This window comes from Lissotriton vulgaris, chromosome 11, assembly GCF_964263255.1.
Source record: "Lissotriton vulgaris chromosome 11, aLisVul1.2, whole genome shotgun sequence".
Lineage (NCBI taxonomy): Eukaryota > Metazoa > Chordata > Amphibia > Caudata > Salamandridae > Lissotriton > Lissotriton vulgaris.
The window spans coordinates 173,103,009-173,127,922 of record NC_141699.1 but is presented as its reverse complement, the minus strand read 5'-3'; the positions used below and the strand labels follow the sequence as shown (position 1 = coordinate 173,127,922).

The window sequence follows — 24,914 nt, the reverse complement described above, 5'->3', positions numbered from 1 at the left end:
CCCAAAACAGACTTTTTATTTTCCTGGTTTTATCTCCCTCTATACGTATTGTTATTTCATATAGTTTGTGGGGTACACTAACTTGTGTGTCTGCAGTTTCCACTTGAACGTCTTGTGAGCTATGGTCACTTCTGCTCCGCTGTCTAGCATTTCTGTGCCCACTCTCCGTTTTTCAGCTGTGTCCTCAGTATCCTCGGCATGTTTGATTATTTTAATACTGGCTACCTTCTTTCTTGGAAATTGTAATTTTTTATTTTGATGAGCAGGTTCCTTGTCTTTGGACTTGACGTGCTCTTCCCTGTGTTCTGACCGTCCTCTTCTTTCCGACTTCTGCGATGAAGTCTGAAAAGATCGAGAGGGACGTGTATCAATATCTTGATATCTATCATGTTTTTTCAAATTATCCCTATTTCTAAGGTTGTATCTTTTTTCAGAGGGTTCCCTCTGGGGAGACTCGTCTTCTCGGCCTAGAGATCTCTCTCTACGCTGAGGAGACCTTCCTCTGGACTGGAATTTTTTTCCTTTGGGAGTGGATTGTTTGTTTCCATCCCAGCTCTTTTTTGGAGTGTTTTGATTATTTTTTAATAAATGTCTTTTCAGGATTTTCAGTTAGTTGGGGTTTTACCGGTTTTCCACCCAAACTATCTCTACCTAGTTCTTCATTGGATTTTTCAATGATTCTGGCAAGTTCAATTGGTTGGTCTGCTATATCTGTTTCTTTCAATTTCTGGCGGATCGCCTCAATTGCTGCTTCTCCTTTTATGTTGGCTAATAATATAGCCAAGACCTGCTTCAAGTCTTTCAGTAATTTCATACCCAGAGTTAAAGCAGGTTCTGGACCGTATTCATTTTGAATCTGTCTTAGCACATCTGGTATTACCGCCATGGACGGAACACCATGTGTTTTTGTGTAAATGGAAGCAAAGACTGTGCCCCAAGTGTCACAGTCCTCCACACGTGGGGCGATCCCCATTGGAAGACAGATAGTCAGAATTCTGTGTTTCTCAGTTGGAGTAGTATTAGGGAATACTGCCTCTACTGGAGTTATTTTTTGTGCTAACCAGAATGGGATTTGTTCCCGTTTTATCGGTACTTTACCAAGACATGATTGTATGTTTTGTGGTGTTATTTTGTTTGTGTTCCCCTGGTGAGGGGTCAGCTGTGGAATGTTAACAGCTGGTTGACTGTTGAAGTCTGCATTACATATTGGACTCATTCTCTATGTATTTTAATTAGTACTTTTAGCTGGGCTAAAAGTTCCCGGTCTGACATTTTTTCGATGTCCGGATGTGGTGTGTAGCTGGCTAGAACCGGCCACGTTGCTCCTGGTATCCCAAGTGGACCGAGCCTTGTGATGGGATTATTATGTTTTAGAGCGCCTTTAAACCAGAGCAGGTGCTCTTGGTAATTTAATGGGATTTCAACATCCTCGAAAGGAGTGTATTCCTCCGGAGGTTCCTCTATTTTGTAATAGTGGAACTCGTGTGTTACAGCGTTTGCTGCTGGAAAGTTTATCCATGAGTAGAATACCTCTGTCTGCCGATATTCATGGGCCTCAACCACGAATATGGCTGTACCACCTCGTGATGTCAGTCTGTTTTCTATAAGTTTTATAGTTATTGCTCTTCTCATATTTGCCGGGACGATAATTGCACCCGATTCATTTTCATTAAACCCTGTAGTATTGAAATCCCGTTGATTTGCATCTACTGCAGCTCCACCGGTTTCGTTGCTGTCGCCGTTAGTTGGCATTGTTTTAATGAAAGTTTGCAGAGCAGGTTTCCAAGGAAACAAAGATTAGGTGCACAATATTTTGGAACACTGTATCCTTCAACGTTGAATAAACCAAAAACTATACATAGGAATCTCTTCCTACTAAATTCCGGCGGATTTTTAACCTTTCACCTACTCCAGACGTCTATTGGAGTATTTACGGGAAAAAGGGTCTGTGTGAAAAAGCACGACTGAGTTACTCCAACGTCTTGTGTTAGATTTATCGCCTTGCCCCACCAGGGCGCCATGTAGTTTAGTTCCTATATTCCCAATAGGCTCTGCGCATTGGAATAATATATTCAGCAGTGTAGACGTAGGACTGAGGTCGACTAGGTCTCTACTGACTATATTAGACTTAAGTTTTGCCAGCTAGCTCAGAGGTCACTAGAAACTTTCTCGAATAAACGAGGAGGAGTTTAACCTCCCTGGATAGACAAAAAGGGATTAGCTTCTGACAACCATATAACATGACAACTTTGCTCCCTCAGAATAAGAGTGTATCTCTAGAGTCGTGTGAAAACAATAGACAGCTATTTCACTCAGTCAATTGTGCGTACTTAGTTTCACCAGAGGTGCAGAGAAAAGAGAGACGGGCGTTTTCAATAAAAGGTATAATTTATTGAGCAGTCTTCCTTCTCATGCAAGAGAAATGAATTGCCACAATTGCAATACTTAATGTAAAGTAAAGTGCGTTCAGTAAAAGGAGTATTATGAAAAAATACTGTAAAAGCATTGATATGGTTTCTTAGCCATAAAATACTTTAAAATGGATAAAAGATATACATACATATATACATTGACTAACGTACTCAACTGGTGCTTCTAAAATACGCCTACCCCGGTGTACCTGACCTATGCCTAATACGTGGGAAGGAGTAAGTAAGTAGCAGTTTAAGTTAAGTTGGTTATGCCAAGAATCTGATTCAAGAATTCTCTTTAAGGGTTTAGTCAGCTCCGTACCTTGGTATTAGAAAGCCGGAGTTCTGGTATCTCTCTGTCAGGACTCGATATCCCAGAAACCCGCAAGGGTAGGCTGGAAACGCCGGAGCTGGATTTTCTCGGCTGGAGAAAAAGACAGCGTCTTTCTCAGCGCGTCAAGAGGGAGGGGCAGCGTCCGTGGGCTCTCGCATCAGCTGGGCTCTCGGGCAAGTAGATAACTGCTCTGCTCCAAAACCACCACTGTGTGTTTGCTTAAGGCAACGTTGGTATATTTATACCTGAAAGGTGCCAGTTTTGACGTAAGGTTTGGACATAAGACGTCAATAAAGATGTCACTAAGAACTGGCCGTTCTTGCCGTGCTTCGCAGGAGTTCTAGGATGAAATCAAAACAAAAGCAAACGGAGATTTCCCAGGTTGCTGGAGGTTTGGTTTGTTTAGAGAACTCGTTGTGCTTTCTAGGAGTCCGGGGAAGTAGCTTTGCTGAATGTCACTGCATGGGCTACAACTTAATATGGATTTGATTCTTATGCGTTTATGGGGACATTATTGATTATAACCGCACAAAGGCATAAAATAGAAATATTGAGTTAGGTTCCTAGATAAAAACACAATAGCATGAATAGTAGTAACAGTGCATTGTTAATTAGATTTGGAGACATCGCAAGAGGTCTGTGTCCTCTGATTCCAGCGTTGGGGACCCTGGCAGGGGGGAGGGAAGGTGGTGGGGATTCTCTCCAGTGGCCCTTTCCGATCCATCAATGTTCCTGTGGGGGTTTCATAGTCCCTGCAGCCGAGGCGACCTCTGTGTCTTCCGGGGTGTGGTGGCAGGCGAGGTAGACACCCCTCGATGGACGTTACATCCTCTACGGGATCGAGTTCATCTCCTGTGGGAGCCTGCATGTTTGGTTGACTCCAATCTACCCCAAGCCCTGGTACTCCTCGATTTGTCCGCTGCGTTTGACACGGTCGACCATTCCATCCTACTTGACCGTGTCCGCGCAGCGGGCATTCGAGGCACTGCCCTTTCCTGGCTCTCCTCTTTCCTCACCGAACGGACTCAGGCGGTCCAGCTTTCTGGTTTTTCTACCCCTTCCCGCCTGGTTTCTTGTGTCGTCCCTCAAGGCTCTTCCCTGTCCCCTCTCCTATTTATTCTTTACATTCACCCTCTCATCCTTTCTCTCCTTGAAATGGGGGTCTCCGTATATAACTATGCGGATGACCTCCAGCTGACATTCGATCTTTCTTCCCCCTCTGACTCCCTACCCAAATTTCATTCCACCCTAGCCTTCATCTCAGGGTGGATGAACTCCAATCAACTCAAACTTAATCTGGACAAAACGGAGTTGGTCCTGACTGGCCATACTATCTCTCCTTGGTCTGCTGCTTTTTGGCCCTCCACCTTTGGCCCCTCGCCCACGCCAGCGGCCTCTGCTAAGACCTTGGGTATTAAAGTCAGTCGGGACCTCTCCATGCATGCCCAGATCAGTTCAGTTGTATCCTCTTGCTTCCTCTCCCTCCGGATCATCCGGAAAGTGTCCCATTTTTTTTCTTCCGATGCCCTCAAACTTATTATTTCGGCTCTGATTTTGTCCCGTCTCGACTACGGGAACAGCCTTTTCGTAGGCATTCCTGCCTACGAACTTCGCTGTCTTCAGGCTATTCAAAACCAGGCCGCCCGTCTCATTTTTCACCTCCCCAAGTCCCTCCACATCACTCCTGTGCTGAAATCCCTCCATTGGCTTCCCATTCGCCGGAGAGCACTTTTTAAAATTGGCTGTCTGGCTTTCATGGCCCGTGCTCGCACTGCCCCGGTCTTTATCAATTCTCTTATCAGCCCTTACACCCCCAGCCGCTCTTCCGTTCTTCTAACCTAGCCCTCCTCAGTGTTCCGCGCTTCCGCAAATCCAAGACTGGAGGCACTCGCTTCTCCGTACTAGCCCCCTGCTTCTGGAACAGTCTCCCGCTGACCATTAGATCAATTCCAATCTACCTACAGTTTCGTAAGGCTCTTAAAACCTTCCTATTTTCTGAAGCGTTCTCCTGCTGACTTCCTCAGTAGAGATCCATCCTTTTCATCTGTCTACTTCAGCGCCAGGAAGCCGCTAGGTCGCAGTGCGCTTTATCAAGAACTTTCAATTTCAATTTCAATTTTGGTTGTTTGTGATGCTGTCAGAGGGTCCGGTGGACGGACAGTCGCCCTTGGGCGGAGTGGACATTCCTCAGTTACCCAGGTCCATGCTGCCTCCGGATTGTCAAAGAAAAGGGGTTTGTTTTGGAAGACCACCCTGAGTCGGGCCGAAAAGAGGAGTATGAATGGGAGATTAAGGGATTGTAGTTTCTGCTTTACCGTATAGTATGATCTCCTTTGCACCTGCACTTCCTTAGTATAGACCGTGAAAATCATTACTTTGGGACCTTGATAGGACAAGGTTGGACGGGTACAAGCTTCTTGCAGGATGGAGTCCCTATCTTTGAAGTTTAGGATCTTGGCAGTGATTGGCAGGTGTGGGGCTCCCAGTGGCGGTGTGGGTATGAGGGCATGGTGGGCGCGTTCCACGACAAACCACGTTGAGAGTGTGCCCGGTGGCATCCAGGATTTGAGCCAATCATCGACATAGGTAGCCACCTGCGCTGGTTCTGCCCCTTCAGGGACTCCCACCAGGCGGGGATTCTTTCGGCGCAACCAATTTTCGGCGTCTTCTGCCCGCCTATGGAGCTCGTTGGTGTGGGATAGTAGCTGCTTGACCTGTTCTTTCAGATGGGCAGGGCTCGACAAATCCGAAAAATGGTACTAGACCTAAAGGTCTAGTACCATGGAAAATCCCCTCGACCTGACTGCAACCCACTTGACCTCCGTCTCTGAAAACGGAGCAAAAGTGACAAGATAACAAGATTTAATGGCATCTTTATTGCTCTTTCCCTTTGTGAGCAATAAAAATGCCTTTAAATCGTGTTAACTTGTCACTTTTGCTCTGTTTTCAAAGACAGAGGACAAAAGTTAGTTTGACTTCCTACTCGCCAGAAAGGGCGAGTAGGACCTAAAAATAGCTCGTCCTCATACATTCTTCCATATCAAATGCGAGCGGGCGAGTGGATTTGTCGAGCCCTGATGGGATACATCATCTTCCACCTCAGACAATAGGGATTCGGCTTCTGTTATCCGGGAAGTAGCCTTCACTGGCAGGTCACATATTTTCAACAGCTTACTGAATTAAAGAAAACTATCACAAACATGTGGTGGTCAACTCCTATTGCTGTCATAAATAGTAATTTCTTCACAAATAAAAAAATGCATTGCTCAAATAGTTCACATTTCTTCAAATATTCCTTTGCATGTGTATCAGGTCAGATGTTAGCTCTTGTAATCAGTGAGTAAAAACTGCTCAGATTTTGTCAGCTATTATTGAGCTATACCAGAGTTCTAGTAAATTACCCCAGTATAGTATGTCAACACTGTGACATAAATATTCAGCAGTCCTTGCACACACTCAATGTGTAAACTACATCTGCAGCCCTGAGAGTATGGGAAATTAGAGACTCCTTTTTGTCTTTGGATTGCCATCCATCTGCAAATAGTTCCTTTGATGGATAATAAAGAATTCCTTTTACTAGAACTAGACTACTGGAAAGCACATGCACTGCGTGTTGCCAGACGTATTGTAAACTCACAGTCGGCTTACAGTCTGCCCATTGCTGATTTTCCGATCGCGGAGCTGCGTCGGACGCTAGAGGACATAAATCAGATATCAGCCCAAGTAGAAGTCATATAGAAGGGTGAATGACGTACACCTGATTGCGAATAGAAGACGCTCTCCTTCATCCGTATGAATATTATGTGGAGATTTTAAATAAAGCCTAAGAGAACACATACCGAACTATCAGCAATCGCAGAAAACGTATGCTTGAATACAATATGTCGGGCTTAAGGAGAAACATGGCAAGGTTTTTATGAAAATAGAGGTCCTTGTAGGGTCGAGGTTAGCCTATCCTATTACGCACGGTATCGTGACAACTATTGATCCAGATAACCCAAGGTCTACCGCAAGAGCCCAAAATAACAAATAATCAGATACTAAGCTCTGGATTTAACCATACTTTTAAGGCACACATGATTTTAGTGCGACTTCCGATAAAGAGACAATCATTATAAAGTCCTGATAAAGGTGGTGCGTAAGCTGTTTGCACACTGAAATGCAGACACGCTTCTGGGGTGTTAAATTCGAGGAACTATTGAGTCTAGAGATATTCCAACATTCTACAACATAGATTCTATCGAATTAACAAGATCTTTGATGACTTTTAATATGGCACTTGTTTTTGTCTTTTCTTGAATTTATGATATGAAATGTTTTTATGACAAAATAAAATTTTAAGTACTGACCGAGACTACTGTAAATTGCATAAAAATTGTGATTTAAATCATTGGTGTATGTTTATAATTATATGTGGGGTTATCAACAGTACATAATTGAGAGACGAAGCGTGTATGGCAGATGGTTGAAAGCTGATCAGAGTTTGTGAGTCAATCCAAGGGAAAACACTTTTTTTACTGCCCATTGCTTACCATTGGTTTGCTTCACTGTCACTCATTTTCTTGATTTTTATTTTGCAGCTTGTGTGAGCTTTACTTCCTCTGCTTGTATTTGTCATTCTCCTTGAGCATGGACAATAGTATCCTTCTACTGCTCATTTTTCAGGTACTACCTTTTTCTTTTTGTTTAAGCACTCTATGCGAGTATATGTGTTCCCCAGATGTCTCCCTTGTTTACTTCCTCCCTGAGCCAGGCTCGTTTTGCTCTTTCTCTGCCTGAATGCTTTCCCCAGTTATTGATGCCCTTACCCTCTAGAGCTTCTTTCTCCTCCTGTTGCTTTCTTGCCTGTGTGCTTCTTCCCCAGCTACACTTTGCACTCCCTCTTTTCCATTTACCAACCCCAAAGTTCCCCCCTTTGTTTGCTTCCCTCCACGTGCCCTCTGTGTTGCTACACCCTGCTGCGCCCTTGTGTCGCTTCCTACCAGCTGTACCAGCGGCCTTTTGCTTCCCCACGTTCCATGATTCCAACCCAAAGAGTGTTACTTTCCCCCACTCACTTGCACAGCTATTTTTCTTCTTTTTGTTTACTGATCAACTCACATCAGTAAACAAAAAATAAAAGCTTTTGTGTCATGTTGTAGATGCCGAATACTGGATGATTTCACCCAGAAAATTATCTTAGTTCCTCTTTTTCAGCTGCCCTGCATAGCATCGGGATGCTGTACAGCATAACAAAAAACATTTTGAAAGACAATAGATCCCAAAGGCAAGAAGTATTCAATTTACAAATGCTTGTTTGAATTGTGCCCTTGCTAGGAGCAGTTGTTTGTGTCAAATGGATCGCTCTTTTAACTCTACAGTCATTGAGCATGTTATGTCTCAAAAAGTCAAGCGATAAGTGGGGATTTGGAAATATTTCAAACTTAGTCAGCTCTCAATCTATGTATGTTACACAGATATTTGTGTGCTCCATGGAAATGATAGCTAATCAAAACTATTTTTTGTTCTTGCCGGAGACAGTGCATGAGCGGTGGCTTGCAATTCATTTTGTTTACTAAAAGGGATTCGGAGCTTGCCCATTGCTTACCATTCGTTGGCTTCATTGTCACTTTTATTTGCTGCCTCCAAATTGGCCACCGTGTGCCAGAATTACTTCCTCTTCTTTTGTTAGGAGCATGGGCCAAGTAATGACGGCTTCCGTTAGATTAGTGTCCTTCCGCAGCTCGTGCTGCGGCTGAGGTACTATTGTTTTCTTTCTTCTTCCCCAGTTGTCAATGTCTGTGTTGCTTCATGTGGTCCGTGTTGCTCCTTAGTCGGCCGTGTCACTTCTTCCTGCCCGTGCTCCCGCAATCCATGTTGCTTCTTCCCTCCCACCTTTCGTTGTCCATGTTCCTTCTTCCCTATCCCGTTGTCTTTGTTGCCCCTCTCCCACTCATCATAAGGCAAAAAAGTACTATGATGCAGCCAGTGCTGGCTATATCATAGCACTTTTTTTACCTTCCAGTCGTCTTTGTTTCTTGGTTCTTCACATTCTTCCTACCGTTGTCCATGTTGACCCAACTACCATTAGGAAACAAATGCTATGACGCAGCCATCACAGGCTGCGTCAAATTGTTATTTTTCTCACTTTTAACCATGCTGCACAGCCCTGCTGCTGTACAACACAGCTAAAAGACCATGTCAAGGCCAATATCTCTCACATAAGCCAGACCTATTGAGTGTTCCAATGCTTGTTTGCAGTGGTACCTGCATATTTTTTGCCCAGTATCTCACCTGTTGATTTTCATCAGAAATGCCACATCTTACAACCGAGATAGGAACAAACGTGTTACCAGTACCTGGGCATCTATGTGACTGAACAGCTGGAAATCTTTTTCTGGGAAAATCTGTGGCACATCCAGCATGAATACAAAGGGGCCGTCTCCCACTGGAGAAAGCTCCCGGTCTCTGAACTAGGCCATGCGGCCCTTTCCAAAATGATCTACTTCCCCAAGTTCTTGTATATCTTGCAGAATACACCATTCAGGATCCAAAAAGAGTTTTTAAAGGAAGATGACGCAGCGAACAGACTGCGGAAACTGTCTGGGCTCCCAACCCTAGAATTAAATTACTGGGCAATCCAGCTACAGGTAATTAACAACTTGGTACACATGCCCCTGCAGAAGCCATCAATTTCTGCAGACAGAAGGGCTATGGACCCCGGGGGTTACATTGGGTAGCTGTATGGGGTGGGCAAGTTGAACTCACTGCCAAACCGGACTACACAGACGTTTAGGATATGGCTAGAAGCGTCAGTAGCATTAGCCTTGAGGGGCAGAGTCACGCTGGAGACCCCGCTCTGGGACTCAACACCACTTGCACGCCCAAATAAAGTGGAGAGACTAAGGAAATGGAACCTACTGAGCATCTTGAAAGTGGCAGATGGCTGGAAGGAGGGGGGGGGGGAATATCCTGTTACCAGAACTACAGGCATAATTGAGCTGTCAGGGGGATCAATATCTAGGCTTTCAACAGGTGAAACACATCCTGCAAGGTTACAAGAGATGGGGTCAGATGACAAACATAAAGTATAGCAAATCTAAGCCTCCCCTCTCACACAGTCAGCTCCCTCAGGAGACTCTACGCAATAAAAGAGCGAGACTGGAGAATGATGCTTGGGGGGAAGCTTATCGATACTGAGGAGAGGTAGCAATCTAGTCGGGCTGAAGCTGTTCCACATGGCATACTATACACAGACTCACCTTTACCAAATGGGGCAGTCGGATGTCGACCAATGCCTTAGGGGATGTGGATAGAAAGGAACCCTGCTCCGCACACTGTGGGAGTGCCCGAAACTACGTGACTACTGGGAAATGGTGCAAGGCAGGATATCATCATTGGTTCTAGATTTCTCCCTCACTTTGACCCTGCAATTGGTGATGGTGGGTATCTGTGGAGGGAGCAGACCCTGAATAGCTATAAACTACTGTTCAGTAACATGGAATTGATGGTGGCCAGGAAAAAAGTGCTCCAGCTTTGAGGAGGGTTAAACATTCCCACGGTGGAAGAATGGTTAGCGAACATGGACTGATGCATGACCGCGGGGGAGGTGGTATATCATGCTAGAGTCCGGGTCGGATTGGTACGCGGGCACTTGGGCAACTGCAGAGGGGCCAGTATCTGAGATCCAGCTGTGGACTACTTTGTTGGGCAGCCTGCTGAGGGGTGGGGGGGCGATTTGGGCGGTGTGTGTGCTGTTCGGATGCCACCAGGGCCAAGTGGGTGCCTGAGTGGCCTTTCTGGAGACAGATGGCCGTCCATTACCTCCCTTTTCTCAAGGGGCAGAGGTGTCGCTCCCTTTCTCTCCTGCCCATGTATGCATATTGAGCAGGGGCAGGGGGCCTGAGCAGAAGTGGAGAAGTGTGGCTCACTGGTTAGAGGGGCAGACTCTGAAGCAGAGATCAGGCCCGGGACCAGGGTTCAAGTCCCGACGCGGCAGGGTCTTGGGCTCAATGTCCGCGGACTCGATAATCCTCGCCTCAGCGCATACTCTAATCATGGGGTCCCACGCTGCAACTCTGGGCAATAGCTTGCTTAATCTCCACAACGGCCCCAACAACACTGGGATGCCTGGCTTCACCTTGGGGGTGCCCAGGAGGGGCATCTCACAGGGAGAGCCAGGAAGGGTTCCACAGCGTTATACAGCGCCGGGACGCCCTGTTGCTGGGGCAGCTGTGCGCTTTACAAGTATACTACATTTACATTTGTTTTCAGGTGTGTTTCACCAGTGAGAACTAATCTGTGCATCTTTTTAAAAATCTAAGTAATGTTAAGAAAACATGCCTCTGTCAGAGACCACCCCCATTCTTTTTACAAAACGTGGACAAAGCAGTGTTTTGTGAAAATGCAATATGCGCCGCTTTTTTTTGCGAGCTGGGACGATTTTTTATGGTTTAAATCTTTTTATTAGCATTTATATTTCCATAAATTCTATACATTACATCACAACAATCAAAAGATCAGTACCAATGACTGGCTGGTGTGTATTAGCCTAACAGAAGCATCGTCAATAGCCATTATGGCGAAAGCAGAATGAAGCCAATATGATATCACATGGAGAAAACCAGATAGGACCACAAAGGTAAACAAGTGGATGGCAGTGGTACTGATGCCTTATGGACGTGGCTATTAATTTGGGCTATTTTAAGTAACGATGAACAGTGGGAGAAGGGTACAACAAAATGAGAACAAAATAACATGATTGAAGGATAGGGAGATTGCCCGTGACCTAAGGCCCAGAAATGTGACTACAGATAAGTACCTGCTTGTGGATACTATGAACTGCCAGGACGGATGAGGTTTCAATACGCTATCTCACTTGTAGCGATCCATTAGTGGTAATGCATTGCCAATTCGGAGTTTCTGAGATCACCGCCCCTACCTGCGTGTCTACAGTGTGCGCTGCCTGTTTTTGTCAGTCTTCCATTATGGCCCCCCAATCGCCAGCTAGGGAGAACCTACGAATCCCCAGCAGATCCTCCCTCTTTAAAGCCATGCCCTCTGCCCTGGTCCAGTTGAGCAACGAGCGTTGCCAGGCTATTAAGTGGGGTGCCGTGGGGTTCTTCCACCTTTTAGTAATCCGGCGTTTCGCCGTGATTAGGCCTAGGTTTAAAAATCGTGTGGCAGCCTTGTGTTTCTTGCTCCTCGTGAAGAGATGCAAGATGTACACCCCCATTAAAAGTGAAATTCACGTTTAGTGCAGCGGGGCAGAGTGGTTACTACGCCCATCCAGTACCCCCCAATGCAGGGTAATGCCATAACATATGTAGGAGGTCCCGCATTGGGCGAGTGGCATCTGAGGCATTCAGAATCATCTCGGTGGAAAAACGTATTTATCAGTGCAGGAGAGAGATAGGCGCTGTGAAGAATAAAATATGGTATCTGTCTGAAGCGCTGGTTGCGAGGGATATGTGTCAGGCTCTCGTATTGTCACCCATTCCTTCTCGGAAAGAGCCCGTCCGATGTCCTCCTCCCAGTGAGGTCTCAGGGAGGTCAGTAGACACGCTCTGTTGACGAAGGGGGGAGGCGACCAGTGTATCAAGTGCCCTCCTGTGCCCATTATGTGGAGATATTGCAGCAGGTGATGTGTGGGAGGCTCCTCTGATAGAGAACCCCACTTCGATGAAAGCGAGGCTATGCGTGCACTGTGTAGTAGGAAGTGTCCTAGGGGTAGACCACCTTCTGAGATTAAACCTTATAGGGGCATCAGGGCTGAGTCTCTGACTAGGTCGCCTGTGTCATGAATGTCCGCGGCTTCCCAACCGCGCAACTCTGCCGCTGTGATGGATGAACCACCTTTCGGTGACCCTAGCAGTGGAATTGCAGTGGCATATGGTATGGTAGTGCGATTGATATACAAACTTCAACTGTAGCACTTAGATGCTATGGAGAGCAACAAGGAGTCGACTCTACTAGGTTTAGCGCAGGGGTGGAACATACGAGGCAAAGCACGAAGCGTCGGGGAGGGCGAGGCGTCGCGGTGTCTGTTAAGTGCCACGAGGCCAACCATCTAGGAACCTATTGTAACTGGGCCACTAAGTAGTAATGTTCAAGATTAGGCACTGCTAATCCACCCTGTGCTGCTGGCAGATACAGACCTGTGTCTAGACATGCCCCAGATGAAATCCCTAACCTTATTTTCGAATTTGCTGAAATAGGAGGGGGGATGTAAATCGGCAGGGTGGCAAAATAGTCAAGCAGACGTGGAAGAACCACCATCTTCACCAGAGCCACTCTGCCTGAGATAGACGGAGGGAGAGACCTCCAGAACATCATCTGCAAGTAGATCGAGGAGGTGGCTCTAGTGACGGTTTTGGTACGATATATGTAGACACCCAAATAATGAAAGGTACGTGTGAACCAAGACACTGAACATCCCCCCCATGAGTGCCCCGGCTTTGGGGTGCACAATGTGAACGGAAAGATAGTAGATTTTGCTGCATTAACCCTGAGGCCTGAAACCGTGGCAAATTGCGACAGTGCTGTGTTCAGTATGTAGGGGATGTCATGAAGATCCCTGGCATAAAATAAGAGGTCATCGGCATATAACGAGATTGAGTGTATGTCAACGCCTTAGGGGATGCCTATATCTACCCTTGCATGTATATAGACCACTAGGGGCTCCACAGCCAGGGTGAAGAGGAGTGGGGAGAGTGGACAGCCATTACATGTCCCCCGACCCACTCGGACAGCGTCTGATATGTAGGATCCTGGCTTGACTCTGATCGTTGGATGCCTATATCACAGCTGAACCAAGCTGAGGAAATATGGGCCAGTGCCAAACCTTGGCAACTCAGCAAAGAGATAGTCCCATTCCAGATAATTAAACGCCCTCTCGAGGTCTAGCACAAGGCATCCTGAGCGGGGCCAATTAAGGGGGGCCTATTCGACTACTCTAAAGTAGCGGTGGAGATTAACTGCGGTGTTCCCGGCAGGAACAAAACCATTTTGGTATAAGTATACCAGGGAGGGCACATGAGGAGCAAGTCGATTGGTGAGGGTCTTTGCAAGAACTTTAATAGTCGTATTAAGAATCGATTGTGGTCTGCAGGATTCTAGGGCTGTGGGATCCCTGCCTGCTTCAACAGGGAAACCACATTCGCCGTGCTAAGAGAGGGAGTAAAAGCTGTGCAGTTAAGCGCTGCTATGAAGAGTGCATGTAAACGGGGCACCAGTGTCATCGCGTAGGACTTGAAAAACTCTGACGCAAGAGACTGTAGCGCCTCCCTAATCTCCTCCACAGATGAGGGGGAGTCCAGCTCTAGGAATTGGGCAACCAATAGAGAAGGTAGTTGTACAGAATCAAGGAAGGATTTTTTTCTGTTGAGCGCGCCATGTGTGCTAGATGTATATAATGTGGTGTAAATGTCTGGTCATGGCCTCATGTCTGTCCCTCTAGGTATATCTCAACTGACCAAGCTCATCTTTTTTTGCTTGTATGGGATGATGTGGGTGTTCCGGTTTAATCAGGTACGCAGGAGTTTGCCTGACCTGTCTGACGTCCCATGGGTGCGTTTAGAGTGAGCTAGGTAATTGTGACAGCCCAACTCTTCCAGTAGAGCTAGTTGGTCTGCTTGCACGGCCTCAAGCCAAGCACATGCCTTCGGTTGAGTGACTAAGAGCGTTTCCCAAAGAAGGAGTTTCCGCTTAATGGAGGCAAGCAAAGTATCCAATTGTTTGTGGATGCTCCAGGTTAGGCCCAGACAGGGACCTCTCGGAGTAGCTTTTAAGGACTCCCATTCCACCAGTGGGGACCCTGTAGAGTCTATGTTCTGTGCAAAATATCTGACAACTGCGGTTTCCAAGGAGCAGCGGAAGGACTGGTCCTCTAGTGCCACCGTCTGCAACGGCCAGGTAGGAGGTGAAGGGGAACTTGCCTCCCAGCTAAGTGACATGATCTGGGGGTTACGGTCTGAATGTGTACGGCCTAGATAGCTAGTATCTCCAATCAAGGGGAGTAGGGCCGGTGTGGCCAGGATGCGGTCAAGGCGCACTTGGAGGTCATTGACTGGGGAGTAGAAGGAGTATACTCTCAAGTCGAGATGTCGTGCCCGCCATAAATCTATAAGGGACAAGTGTCCTAGCCAGGCTTGTAAGGCTGGCACATTAGAGGAAGCATTGGTGCGATTGGGGGTGGGGGTGCATGGGGGGGGGGGAAGAGTGGTCAAGTGAGACATCGAGGACCGAGTTGAAGAGTCCCAACCTAGCAACCAAGGGACATTTCCCCATCGAGATAGCGTGGTGGAGAGGCTACCAAGAAATGCGTTCTGGTCAGAATTAGGAGCATGTATGGAACCCAATAGGAGGACTTGACCATTGAGCCTGCCCCTGACACATACATAGCGCCCCGCCGGGTCGACAACAACCTCCTCCTCCACGAGGTCCCCTCCCCCTTCACCTATATCAGGATGCCCCTGGCCTGTGAGGAGTAGTTTGTGCTATATACATGGCCGCGCCAGCGGTGCCGGATTCTGACTGCTTCTAAATAGGTCAAGTGCGTCTCCTGTAGGAGTGCAATCCCGGCAGATCTATGCCCCAAATAAGCGCATATGGCATACCTTCACGCTGTGGTGTGAATGCCTCTATCGTTCCAGAAAATGATTTTGATATCCATCATGTGTGTGGTGTATGCTTAAATAACCTGGACAGCATAGCAACAGGTGTGTGTTGACGTAGCAGAAATGGCTGCAGGTCATTATGTAGGGCAACATATAAAGGGAGAAAAATTATATTATTCAATCTAGGTGTAAGAACTGCAAAAGAGTGAACCTCAAACTGGGATTAACCCAAACTTATACGCCTAACCATGGCGATTAAGGTGAAGTCAGTATTAGACAGCAAATGGGGTTTGAGTGAGAGGGAGGGGGCTGTTAACGACTCATCCCCTGATTACATAGCCCTAAGAACTGGTTTCCAAGGGCATTCCTAAAGACGTGGATTGTGATGCGATTGTGCGGTTTAATGTGTTGGTTTGTGGGCGTGAGGATCCGTGACAGGTCACTGATAGGCTACAGATACATACTATGGAGACAAGTGAGTGACTACTATACTAGACAATATTGTCCGATGTCTGAAATGTGACCACTGGAGGGTGCGGAGGGTCTCGATCAGCAGACCATGCCTGTAGAGAGTCAGTGTCTCCGCCAGAGCTGGAGGGTGATGAAATGGTCCCAGGTGTCCGTACAGCGGATTGGAGGGATGAAGTAATGTGCAAGGCATCTGGACATCAGAATCAGCTCAGGGTTTGGGGCACTGACAGGCGAGTTACGACGTTGCGACCCACCGCCCCTACCCGTCTGATGTCTTCCCCTGTATCGCCTCTGTGAAGAGGCGTCTTCTTGTGGCCTAGGGACCGTCACCAAGTTTTTTTCTTCAAAGTAGTCCCAAACAAAGCAGTCCCAAACATCAGATGGAAAGTCGAAGAACTGCGTTGTGCCACTGTGAATCACCGGAGGCTGGCTGGGAATAGAAGAGAGTAGCGTATGTCCTTGGCTCTCATTTGTTGTTTCAATGCACCAAAGTTAGGACGTCTCCTCTGCACTTGTGCAGTATAGTCTGGGAAGCCAGAGACGTTCTGTAGCTTGGGCCCTGGGTGGGGCCCGATTTCTCTAAATATCACCTTGCGGTCACAAAAGTTCAACAGACAAATTAGGAAAGGGCGAGCTCCAGGAGGAGGTTTATGGACAAAGTCTCTGTGCGCCCGCTCCACAACATATTGAGGGGAGAGTGTCCCAGGATGGAACAGTTCCTTAAGCTAGGACTCAGCATACCCAACCGCATCGCGCCCCTTAGCCCCCTCCGGGAGGCCAATCACCTGCACATTGTTGCGGCGCGAGTAACCTTCTGCATCGTCCAGCTGTTCTTCGAGGTTGCAGACCCAGTCCAGCAGATCCTGTAGTGTCACAGTGTGATTGCGAGTTTTGGGTTGTAGTTTTTCCAGTGCAGCTTCGGCTCCGTGAACCCTCTCGGGCAATTTCCAATGTTCGGCACGGAGGAGCATGAAATAAGAGGTGACATTGTCTATTCTGCCTTCAAGAGAGGTCAGAGTTTGATCCAACGCTGTGCCAATCCGCTCCACAGCAGATAGTAATGAGTCCAGTTTAATCGAGAGGTCCGCTTGGCAGAATTCCTTGCACTTCCCAGTGTTTCCCAAGCCGCACCCTGAGCGGGACTACCTTGGGTAGAAGTTGAGCGAAGGCGGCCCATGGCCAGCTGCTGAGCACTGGGCATTGGAGTCAGGCAGCACAATAGACTTGCAATGCACTGACACAAGGAGGGGAAGAACTCCCAGGGGGCATCAACCTGTGCCGGCCTCTATCCCAATGCGCTCAATCCACGTTATGAGGTGTCGACTGGTCAGTCCAACGCCAGGAAAACATGGTCACAGTAGAGGACTGGACAGCCTAGGCCCGAACTGACCCCTGTGCTGTCCAACAATAAACTGCAGGAGGTGCGAGTGCCACCGTCCCCTTTGCAATGCATCGTGTAGGGGGCCTAAAGCCTGATGGAACTCTGTGCTCTTCCCACACACAGGATAAATGCCACCAGCGTACTCCACAAGGCTACTTTATATGAAAGGCACACCTTCAACAGTCCAGCAACATAACTGCAGTGAGTAGAGGCCAATATCACTAGCCTGGTCAGGTTTCCCAGCATCTCTCCACACTACTCCCCTAGCCAGTTATCTACCACAACCTCACTGACAGAGAGGAAAAATAGTGTAATAATGAGGCTCAGTTATAATCATAGCATCCCACCTATGTCCAGAGGAGTACAAAGGCAGGGCACCAAGACACCCCGGGGTATTTGCGCGCTATAACAATTGCCAAAACATAAACATAAACATGTATTACACTAGCACCGGTTCCAGCAGGCCCACACCACTGACTGCTGGGGCCACCCCGGTCTGAGCACGCCTCGTGTTCGACACAACAATCCACTGACGGTAGCTCCAGATCAAAGGTAGAAAGCGTGGGTGAAAAGAAGAGGGGAGCCACAACACGTCAACCCCACAAAGCAGCAAAGGGCCCCCGCCTCAGTCCCTGCAAGATGTGGTCGAGCCAAGAGGATTCAGGGGCAGTCCACAGCCCTCCACAAGCCCCAGGCACCAGTTCAGAGCCAGATCGGAAGCAGGTACGCGTGAGGGGCCGTTCTCCCTACTTACCAGAGCCTCCTCCACACCGTCTGATGCACAGCAGGTCAGGCTCAGGCCCAAGGCACCTCCACCGCCATCATAGGCCCGGCCTGCACCGCCGCATCAGCACACAGCAGCTTTGAGGTAGCTCCGCCTCCAGCCAGCCCAGCGCCAGCAGGGCCTCACAAAGTGCAGCCGTGAGTGGAACACGGACACCAGCACCAGTCCAGTCACAGGCGAAATGGAGGCCTTGCGAAGGGGAGCCCAAGGATATTGTTATTGTTTTTTAATTTTATAAGGCGCACAGCTACCCAGAGGTTTCCCGGTGCTGCCTGACATGAACAGAGTAGAACAAGACTATTGATTGAATAACCACGTTTTTAAACATTTTCGGAAGTTTGCATAGATGGTTTCGTAACGAAGTGACACAGGGAGTGAATTCCACAAAGAGGGGCCCAGACAAGAAAAGGACTGACCACACATTCACGACAGTCTGGTCCTGGGAATCAAAAATGTTGCCTGAGAAAAAGAACGAAGAAGGCACAGTGGGTGATAAGGATGGACTAAGGCATTCAGGTACTGAGGTGCTGTACCAGAATTGATTTTGTGCATATAACTCAGTGCTCTTGAACTTAATGCGGTTCTCCACTCTGAGCCAGTGAATGTCACAGAGCGAGCCTGAGATGGAAGCCATTCTGGGAACCTGGCAGAGTAACCTGGCAGCCGAGTTAAGCATCACCTGAAGTTTATGTATCACTTTCTTATTGGCTCCTAAATACAGGACGTTGCCATAGTCCAGCCTAGAAGTAATAAGAGCCTGGACCACAGTTCTTTGCGTGGGACCAGGCAACATCCAAAGGATTTTATTGAGCCACTTTAGGATGGTAAAGCAGGTTGATTTTTGATTTCACATATTTTTGTTAAGCACTCAGTTGTGGTGGTACATTTGATTTTGAATAGTGGGAGTTTCGAGTTAGATGGAGTGTGTTACTTTATCAAGATGGCGTTCACAGTGATGGTTGAGTCGGGGGTTGACAGCCATTGAGAATATGTTTGATGTTGGCTGAGAAGATTATAATAGATTGCCGGGCGTCAGTGAAACCGAGCAGTTGCATGGTTTTTGTGATTATGATTAGATATATTTCGAACATGCAGGTGGTGAACAGTTCGTGTACTTTTCCAAGATGGCGCTCACAGTATTGTGAGAGGTGGTGATCGTCGATTTCCATGAACAGGTTGGACGCGTTTCCGGGAAGAGAGTACGTAATAGAATGATAGGCGCTCATTAGCTTGAGAAAATCTGGCGGAATTGCGACTATGTGCCACCTTTAAAGAAGAGTTGTTATTGGCAGAACCGGAAGGTATGCGTGTTCGGGTTTGGGGAATAGATAACAGACCTTGGTTGAGCTTCCAGATGAACATGAGTGACGTGTATTGTTTGTTTGCAGACAGATATGAGAGCCGAGTCTTACAGTTGGAATTGAACATTGAGCATTCGGTTAATTCTATCAGTGAAGGTCAGATGATTCCAGTTTTTAAACTAAGTAGGTAGAGATTGGAGTTTGCTTTTAACGTTAGTAAGACAGTCATCTCAGTTCTTTCAGAACGGAAGGAATATTAAGGATTGTCTGACCAGTGAGTTGTTACTTTGGTTCTGTTTCACGCACAATGGTGTGGTGACGGGTTCTTCTTTTAAAAACATTTTTTGTTTATTGAAAGGTGACAGCGTTTTAAAGTCGAATTGGTCTATATTGCTAATGCAATGTGTTGAAATGTATTCTTTTGCAATGATATGATGGCTTCTTACGGTGTGTTTTGATGAACAGTATTGAATATCAGAAAGTTATTCTAAAAGAAGTTTATGTATTTTTTAGATTTTCTTAGATTTGAGGCTCCTGATGAAGGGCCTTCCCACGGCCCGAAATGCATGGAGCTAACATCGGACAGCTGAAAAGACAACTAAAGCGATACGAAACATATTGTGTTTAAATGTGAAATGCTATGAAGTTTAATGTGTTATTACAATGGTTGTAAAAAGTCTTTGCAATCAAGCATAAAGCTGAAGTTGAAGCTTTTGTTGCGTTGAATCATATTTTTTGTAAAAAAGTAAAGAGACAGTAATTTAAAAATTGTAAGATAGTTGAGGAAAATGTATTAGAATTAGGTGGGAACCATCCACAGCAACAGTGTGTGGTGGTCGAGTCTGAATGGCTCGAGGTAGGAAGGTTTGATAATAGCCACGGCAGAGGCAAACGTGCCACCACTGCAGCACGCATAGTTTAAAGATTTTGAAATATTCTTGGCCAAACTAACTAATTAATCCATTGAAGATATTGTGTTCAGTCAGTTGCAAAGGAGTGCTTCTCCATTTAACTCAAAGCAGGTTGAAGCCACCTTAACTGCTTGATGCTTCATTGAAAACTGATCCTCAATGATCACACCTGGATTGAGGACCTGGTGCGCGGGTTGGGGAAGACCACCCATTTCAGGAGGCCAATGCTGGGGGCCCCAGAGATCTTTAATCTTCCCCAAAATTAGTACTTCTGTTTTTTCGCCGTCAAGTTTAAGCAAGTTGGCTTGCATCCAACCTGCAATATTTTGCAGACCCGACTGAAGGGATGATGGCTTAGATGCCTCTTTAGTGGAGAGGGAGAAGATTAACTGGGTGTCATCGGCGTAGGAAAAAATAGTCAACCCAGCATCTTCGGCGATTGTCGCCAGAGGTCTGACATAGACATTAAACAATAGTGGGCTGAGAATGGAACCCTGCGGTACTCCGTGAGGAGAAGCATGGATCTTAGAACTGGCTGACGAAGAAAATACCTGGAAAGTATGATTGGCCAGAAAATCAGTGAGCCAATTGAGTGCTGCACTGACCATGCCAGGCGATTGTAAAGCTTTTAATAACACGGTATGCGATACTGTGTCAAAAGCAGCACTCAAATCAAGCAAAATGAGTGCCACAGTTTAACCCATATCTAGACGGTGACGCAATGTTTCCGTGACTCCAAGAAGAGTAGTTTCAGTAGTGAAGCCAGCTCTGAAACCGGACTGTGAAGAATGCTACATTTTGGGGAAAATCAACAAAATGCGTCCGTCAGTTGCTGGTTAAAATGTTTTTCTAATATTTTAGAGAAAGATGGGAGTAAGGAGATCGGACGGAAATTAGATGGTTTCGCCGGATCAGCATTGGCTTTTTTCATAAGTGGGAGGACCATGGTGTGTTTCCATTCAAGTGCATACAGCAACATGCAGGGCCCAGTGGTAGTGTCGGCCAGCCCCTAAGGAGGAGATCGGTCTCTGCATCAAGGCCACCGGCTACACGAGGACCTGGCCAGTGCAGGGGCAGCAGAGCAGGAACCAGAGCCTGGCAAGGGCTGAGAGGTCATGAGCAGGTAGGCCAGAGCCAGGCCTCCGCAAGGCAGCAGGCCACGTTTCCAGAGGCACCGGCACCATACAAAACGCGATCCCGGGGAGCACAGCAAAGGGTGCAGTGAGTTCAACCGCACATCCGTGTGGGTGATGGCGATTTAGGCCCGTTGGATGGCAGGATGACCAGGATAATTAGGGGATAGGATGAGGAGCACCTTCAGTGTGTGTCCGGCATTTTAGGTGCTTGGCCATGCCCGCTGTGCCTGGGCCGATTTTTAATCCAAATCCAACCCTGTCTCGCATTTGCCCGCACAAATTCGAGAAGATATGGGCTTAGTGGGTGGAGACAGAAGACATCCTGGACACTGAGGAGCCATAAGATGCACACGAGAGCGATTATGGAGACAAGATGCATCACAGGAGGTAGAGAAACTTAAACAACTGCTGGCGAGAGAAGTCGAGATTCAATGCTTAAAGTCGTAACCTGGATGGGGTGTCCGGGGACCTGGGAGCACCCATGCAGAAGGTGTTCAGTTCTTTATAGGATTTACTGTAATGTAACATGTCATTATGATACTCACGAAAAAAACTATATCAAAAAATCAGGAACACCGAATCTCATAATCGTGATAGAAAAATTAATGTCTGTATCTGGTTCCATGAGAATTACTTGGGGTGCACAGAATGTGGCCTTTAGTGTACTACCCGTGCTAGGTTACAGAATACCAGGGCACAAGTCCTATAAAAAGAAGTAGGGGGACTGACCAAGTAAGATAACATGCAAATGGCCCCATAACGTCACGACGTAGCGATATAAAAGAAATAAAATAGTGATATTTACCTTATTTGTGTAAATACTGGGACAGACTAACCCACCTGACAGTCTTAGTGTCTGCATTTATATACAGGGGCAGAACAAAGGCAAAAGCATGCCTTTCTTAAGTACCTGTGAAGAGAAGGCAAGCTGTGTGCCTTTGTTTCCCTCTGTACAAAATAGGGTTGGTCCCAGTTGTACACTTCAGAAACACAAACATAAATAGGTGCCAGAAGGCATTAGTTTGTGGCGTAGTCAACGTTTCTTATCTTAAACCCACCCATTGTTTTCTGAGAAATATCACTTTATGGATGCCACCCTGTTTTGCAGTTGACATCGGCCCACATCTCTGGCTATCAGGAGCCCATGGGCCCACCTACATTACAATTACCATCCAGTCAGGGGTGTTCCATGGTCATTAACTTTCTTTTTAACCTTTTCTTTTAACCGTACAATGGCTACCACATTAGTCACTAAGTACTCCTTTTGTCAAATTCCGAGGTGCCCCCCACCCTGTCCTGAAGAAGACCCCGTTGTAAGGACCTAAATCACCTTCTTTCTTTTGGGGTCGAAACATCGACTACGCCATTGCCCTACGTCAGTTGGGTCAACAGTACTTTCTCACTGTGACAATAGAGTTCCAACAAAATTGTTTTTTTATCTGTTGTCATGTAAATGTTTGGCCAAGTCAAGCCAGCCTCTTGTGTATATAATGGTGTGATTTATTTAATGTCACTACCCTCTTTTCCACTCTCCTAATCCTCATCAAGTACACACCACTCCCCCCCCCCCCTTATTTTTCTCCCCCACTTGTTTTGATACGTAACTCCAGATTTAATACTGGGTTTGTACATCATTTATGATGAACAATATGATTAAACAATATTGTACTGAATATTCTGATGTATTATTGAATTAATGCCTGCTGGCACCTATTTACGTTTGTGTTTCTGAACTGTACAACTGGGACCAACCTTATTTTGTACAGTACCTTACCCAGGTTCCAGTGGTTTATCTGGGTTTACCCTTTCATGTACTTTAGTTTCCCTCTGTGGCATTTACATTTAAATGTAAGGTTCCAGGCAGCCCCCAGTCAGTATATACAAACAAAAGGAGGCCTGATGGCCCTTTAACTTCTGCCCACCTGGAGGTGAAAAAGCCTCCCTACCTGCACGTTGCTGCTGGGAATGGAAAGTATACAATGTACAGGTGCTGCTGAACGTGTTCCGGTGTTTTACACTGGGACATGTTCAACATATTTCTGTGGGGCCCGACTTCCTGGCAGGGGGGACGGCGTCCACCCTGTAAAAATAGTGGGTGGAAGCCGGGTACCCCCGACTCGAGGCCAGCAGAATACAGTTATGTGGCCTACGTGTTTAAAGCAAAGCCCTTGTTGACTGTTGCTAGTGAATAGAAAGTACACACAGATCGCTCTAGTAATTGCATAATCCACCTAAAATATATTACAAGTGGTGTTCCAGGCAGTGCTTGAAATGCTTATTTCTTAGAAGTGCCTGTACTCGCCAATTAAAAGTATTAAGTTTCCCTTGAGAAGCGCCGTTACTCTCCCACTCAAAATAAAAAAAAGTGCCGGACCTCAGAACCGGCCCATTTGTAGAACTGTTGAATGTTAGCCGGCGGGCTGAAGAGCTCTCGGTCACTGTCATTCTCTCGTGCGCAAGCCCAGAGTCTCTGGGAATTTAAATATGCAAACATCGGCGCTCACCCTTCCCATAGCCAATAGATGGAAATGCTGGCGCTGCCGAGCCAGTCACCGCTTCATTGGGTTCCAAGACGCTTCCTGAAACCCGAAAACTTGTCTACACGCGATTGGTCCAAATCAGCACCGACGCTAACCTGTCCCTTCCGCATTGGTTGTTTCCCAGCCAGGGCAGGTGGTTCCGTTTATATGAAAACTATAATTAATTATAGCAAAACAGTGTCTAGCGAAATAAGAGTTTTAAAGAGGAGAAATAACTGCAGCGGTGTAGCCCCAAGGACCAATATTTTGTATACGAAACCAGCCTCGTACGTCTGTGAAGCATGAGCGGCAGAATTTAATGTAATTTTAGTTCTTTTGTGTTATGGCAGGAGCGCAAACGTCACATGAAGCTTACGGAATACAGGAAAGCCGGCCACGTGAAAAATTAGTAATTTTAAATGTGTATTTTGTAACGGGGTGAGGTGGATCACAAAACCGATAGCGTTGAAACGAAAAGCAGTACGTGAGAAGGACAGACAAAATAACGGATCATCTCGGCGCGTTTACCTTTGCGAAGGTGAGGGTGTCCAGAGGCACGGCTCCCTTGGTATGCAGAGCATCGTTACTTTTCAAACATAGCGCAAATAAAAGTAGCGCGAGAGCCGCAGCGGCACCTCTGCCTGACGCAGCCATGGCGAGAATGGATCACATGAGCGGATCGATGCCTGCGACGTGGGAGGATGGGCAGCACGCGTGTATCCTGTCTGAGCTTTCAGTACCACCAATGCAAAGCAGGTTTAATTACTAGAAATGTTAATACCGTTAAGAAGACCGCGATAAGCTATTTTCGCAATAGGAAATAAAGGACACGGAATTTACACACTTTATTTTCATACTATAGTTAACCACATGGCTGGTATAAAAAAACGTAATTGATACTGTAATTACTTACTGGAAATTTCCAGATTATTTTCTGTTAATTGAACATTTTATAGCTTACGTGAGCAAGAATTTCTAATTCAATTAAAAACACCGAGGTGAGGATGCATTCTCTTCTTTGCTTTATTTAGAATAGCAGCCTTGTAACATAACCATAGAGAAATAAATGT

At 46.6% G+C, this 24,914-nt stretch overlaps 1 protein-coding gene across 1 annotated transcript in view; it reads right to left on the bottom strand.

The window, feature by feature from the left end:
* Window positions 1-24,532, bottom strand: part of ERP29 (endoplasmic reticulum protein 29) — a 120,596-nt gene extending 96,064 nt beyond the window's left edge. The window contains exon 1 of the mRNA XM_086943076.1: window positions 24,373-24,532. Within this exon, the coding sequence (XP_086799202.1) occupies window positions 24,373-24,498 (126 nt within the window). The 5' untranslated portion in view covers window positions 24,499-24,532. The remainder of the gene's footprint in view (window positions 1-24,372) is intronic.
* Window positions 24,533-24,914: the final 382 nt, after the last annotated feature.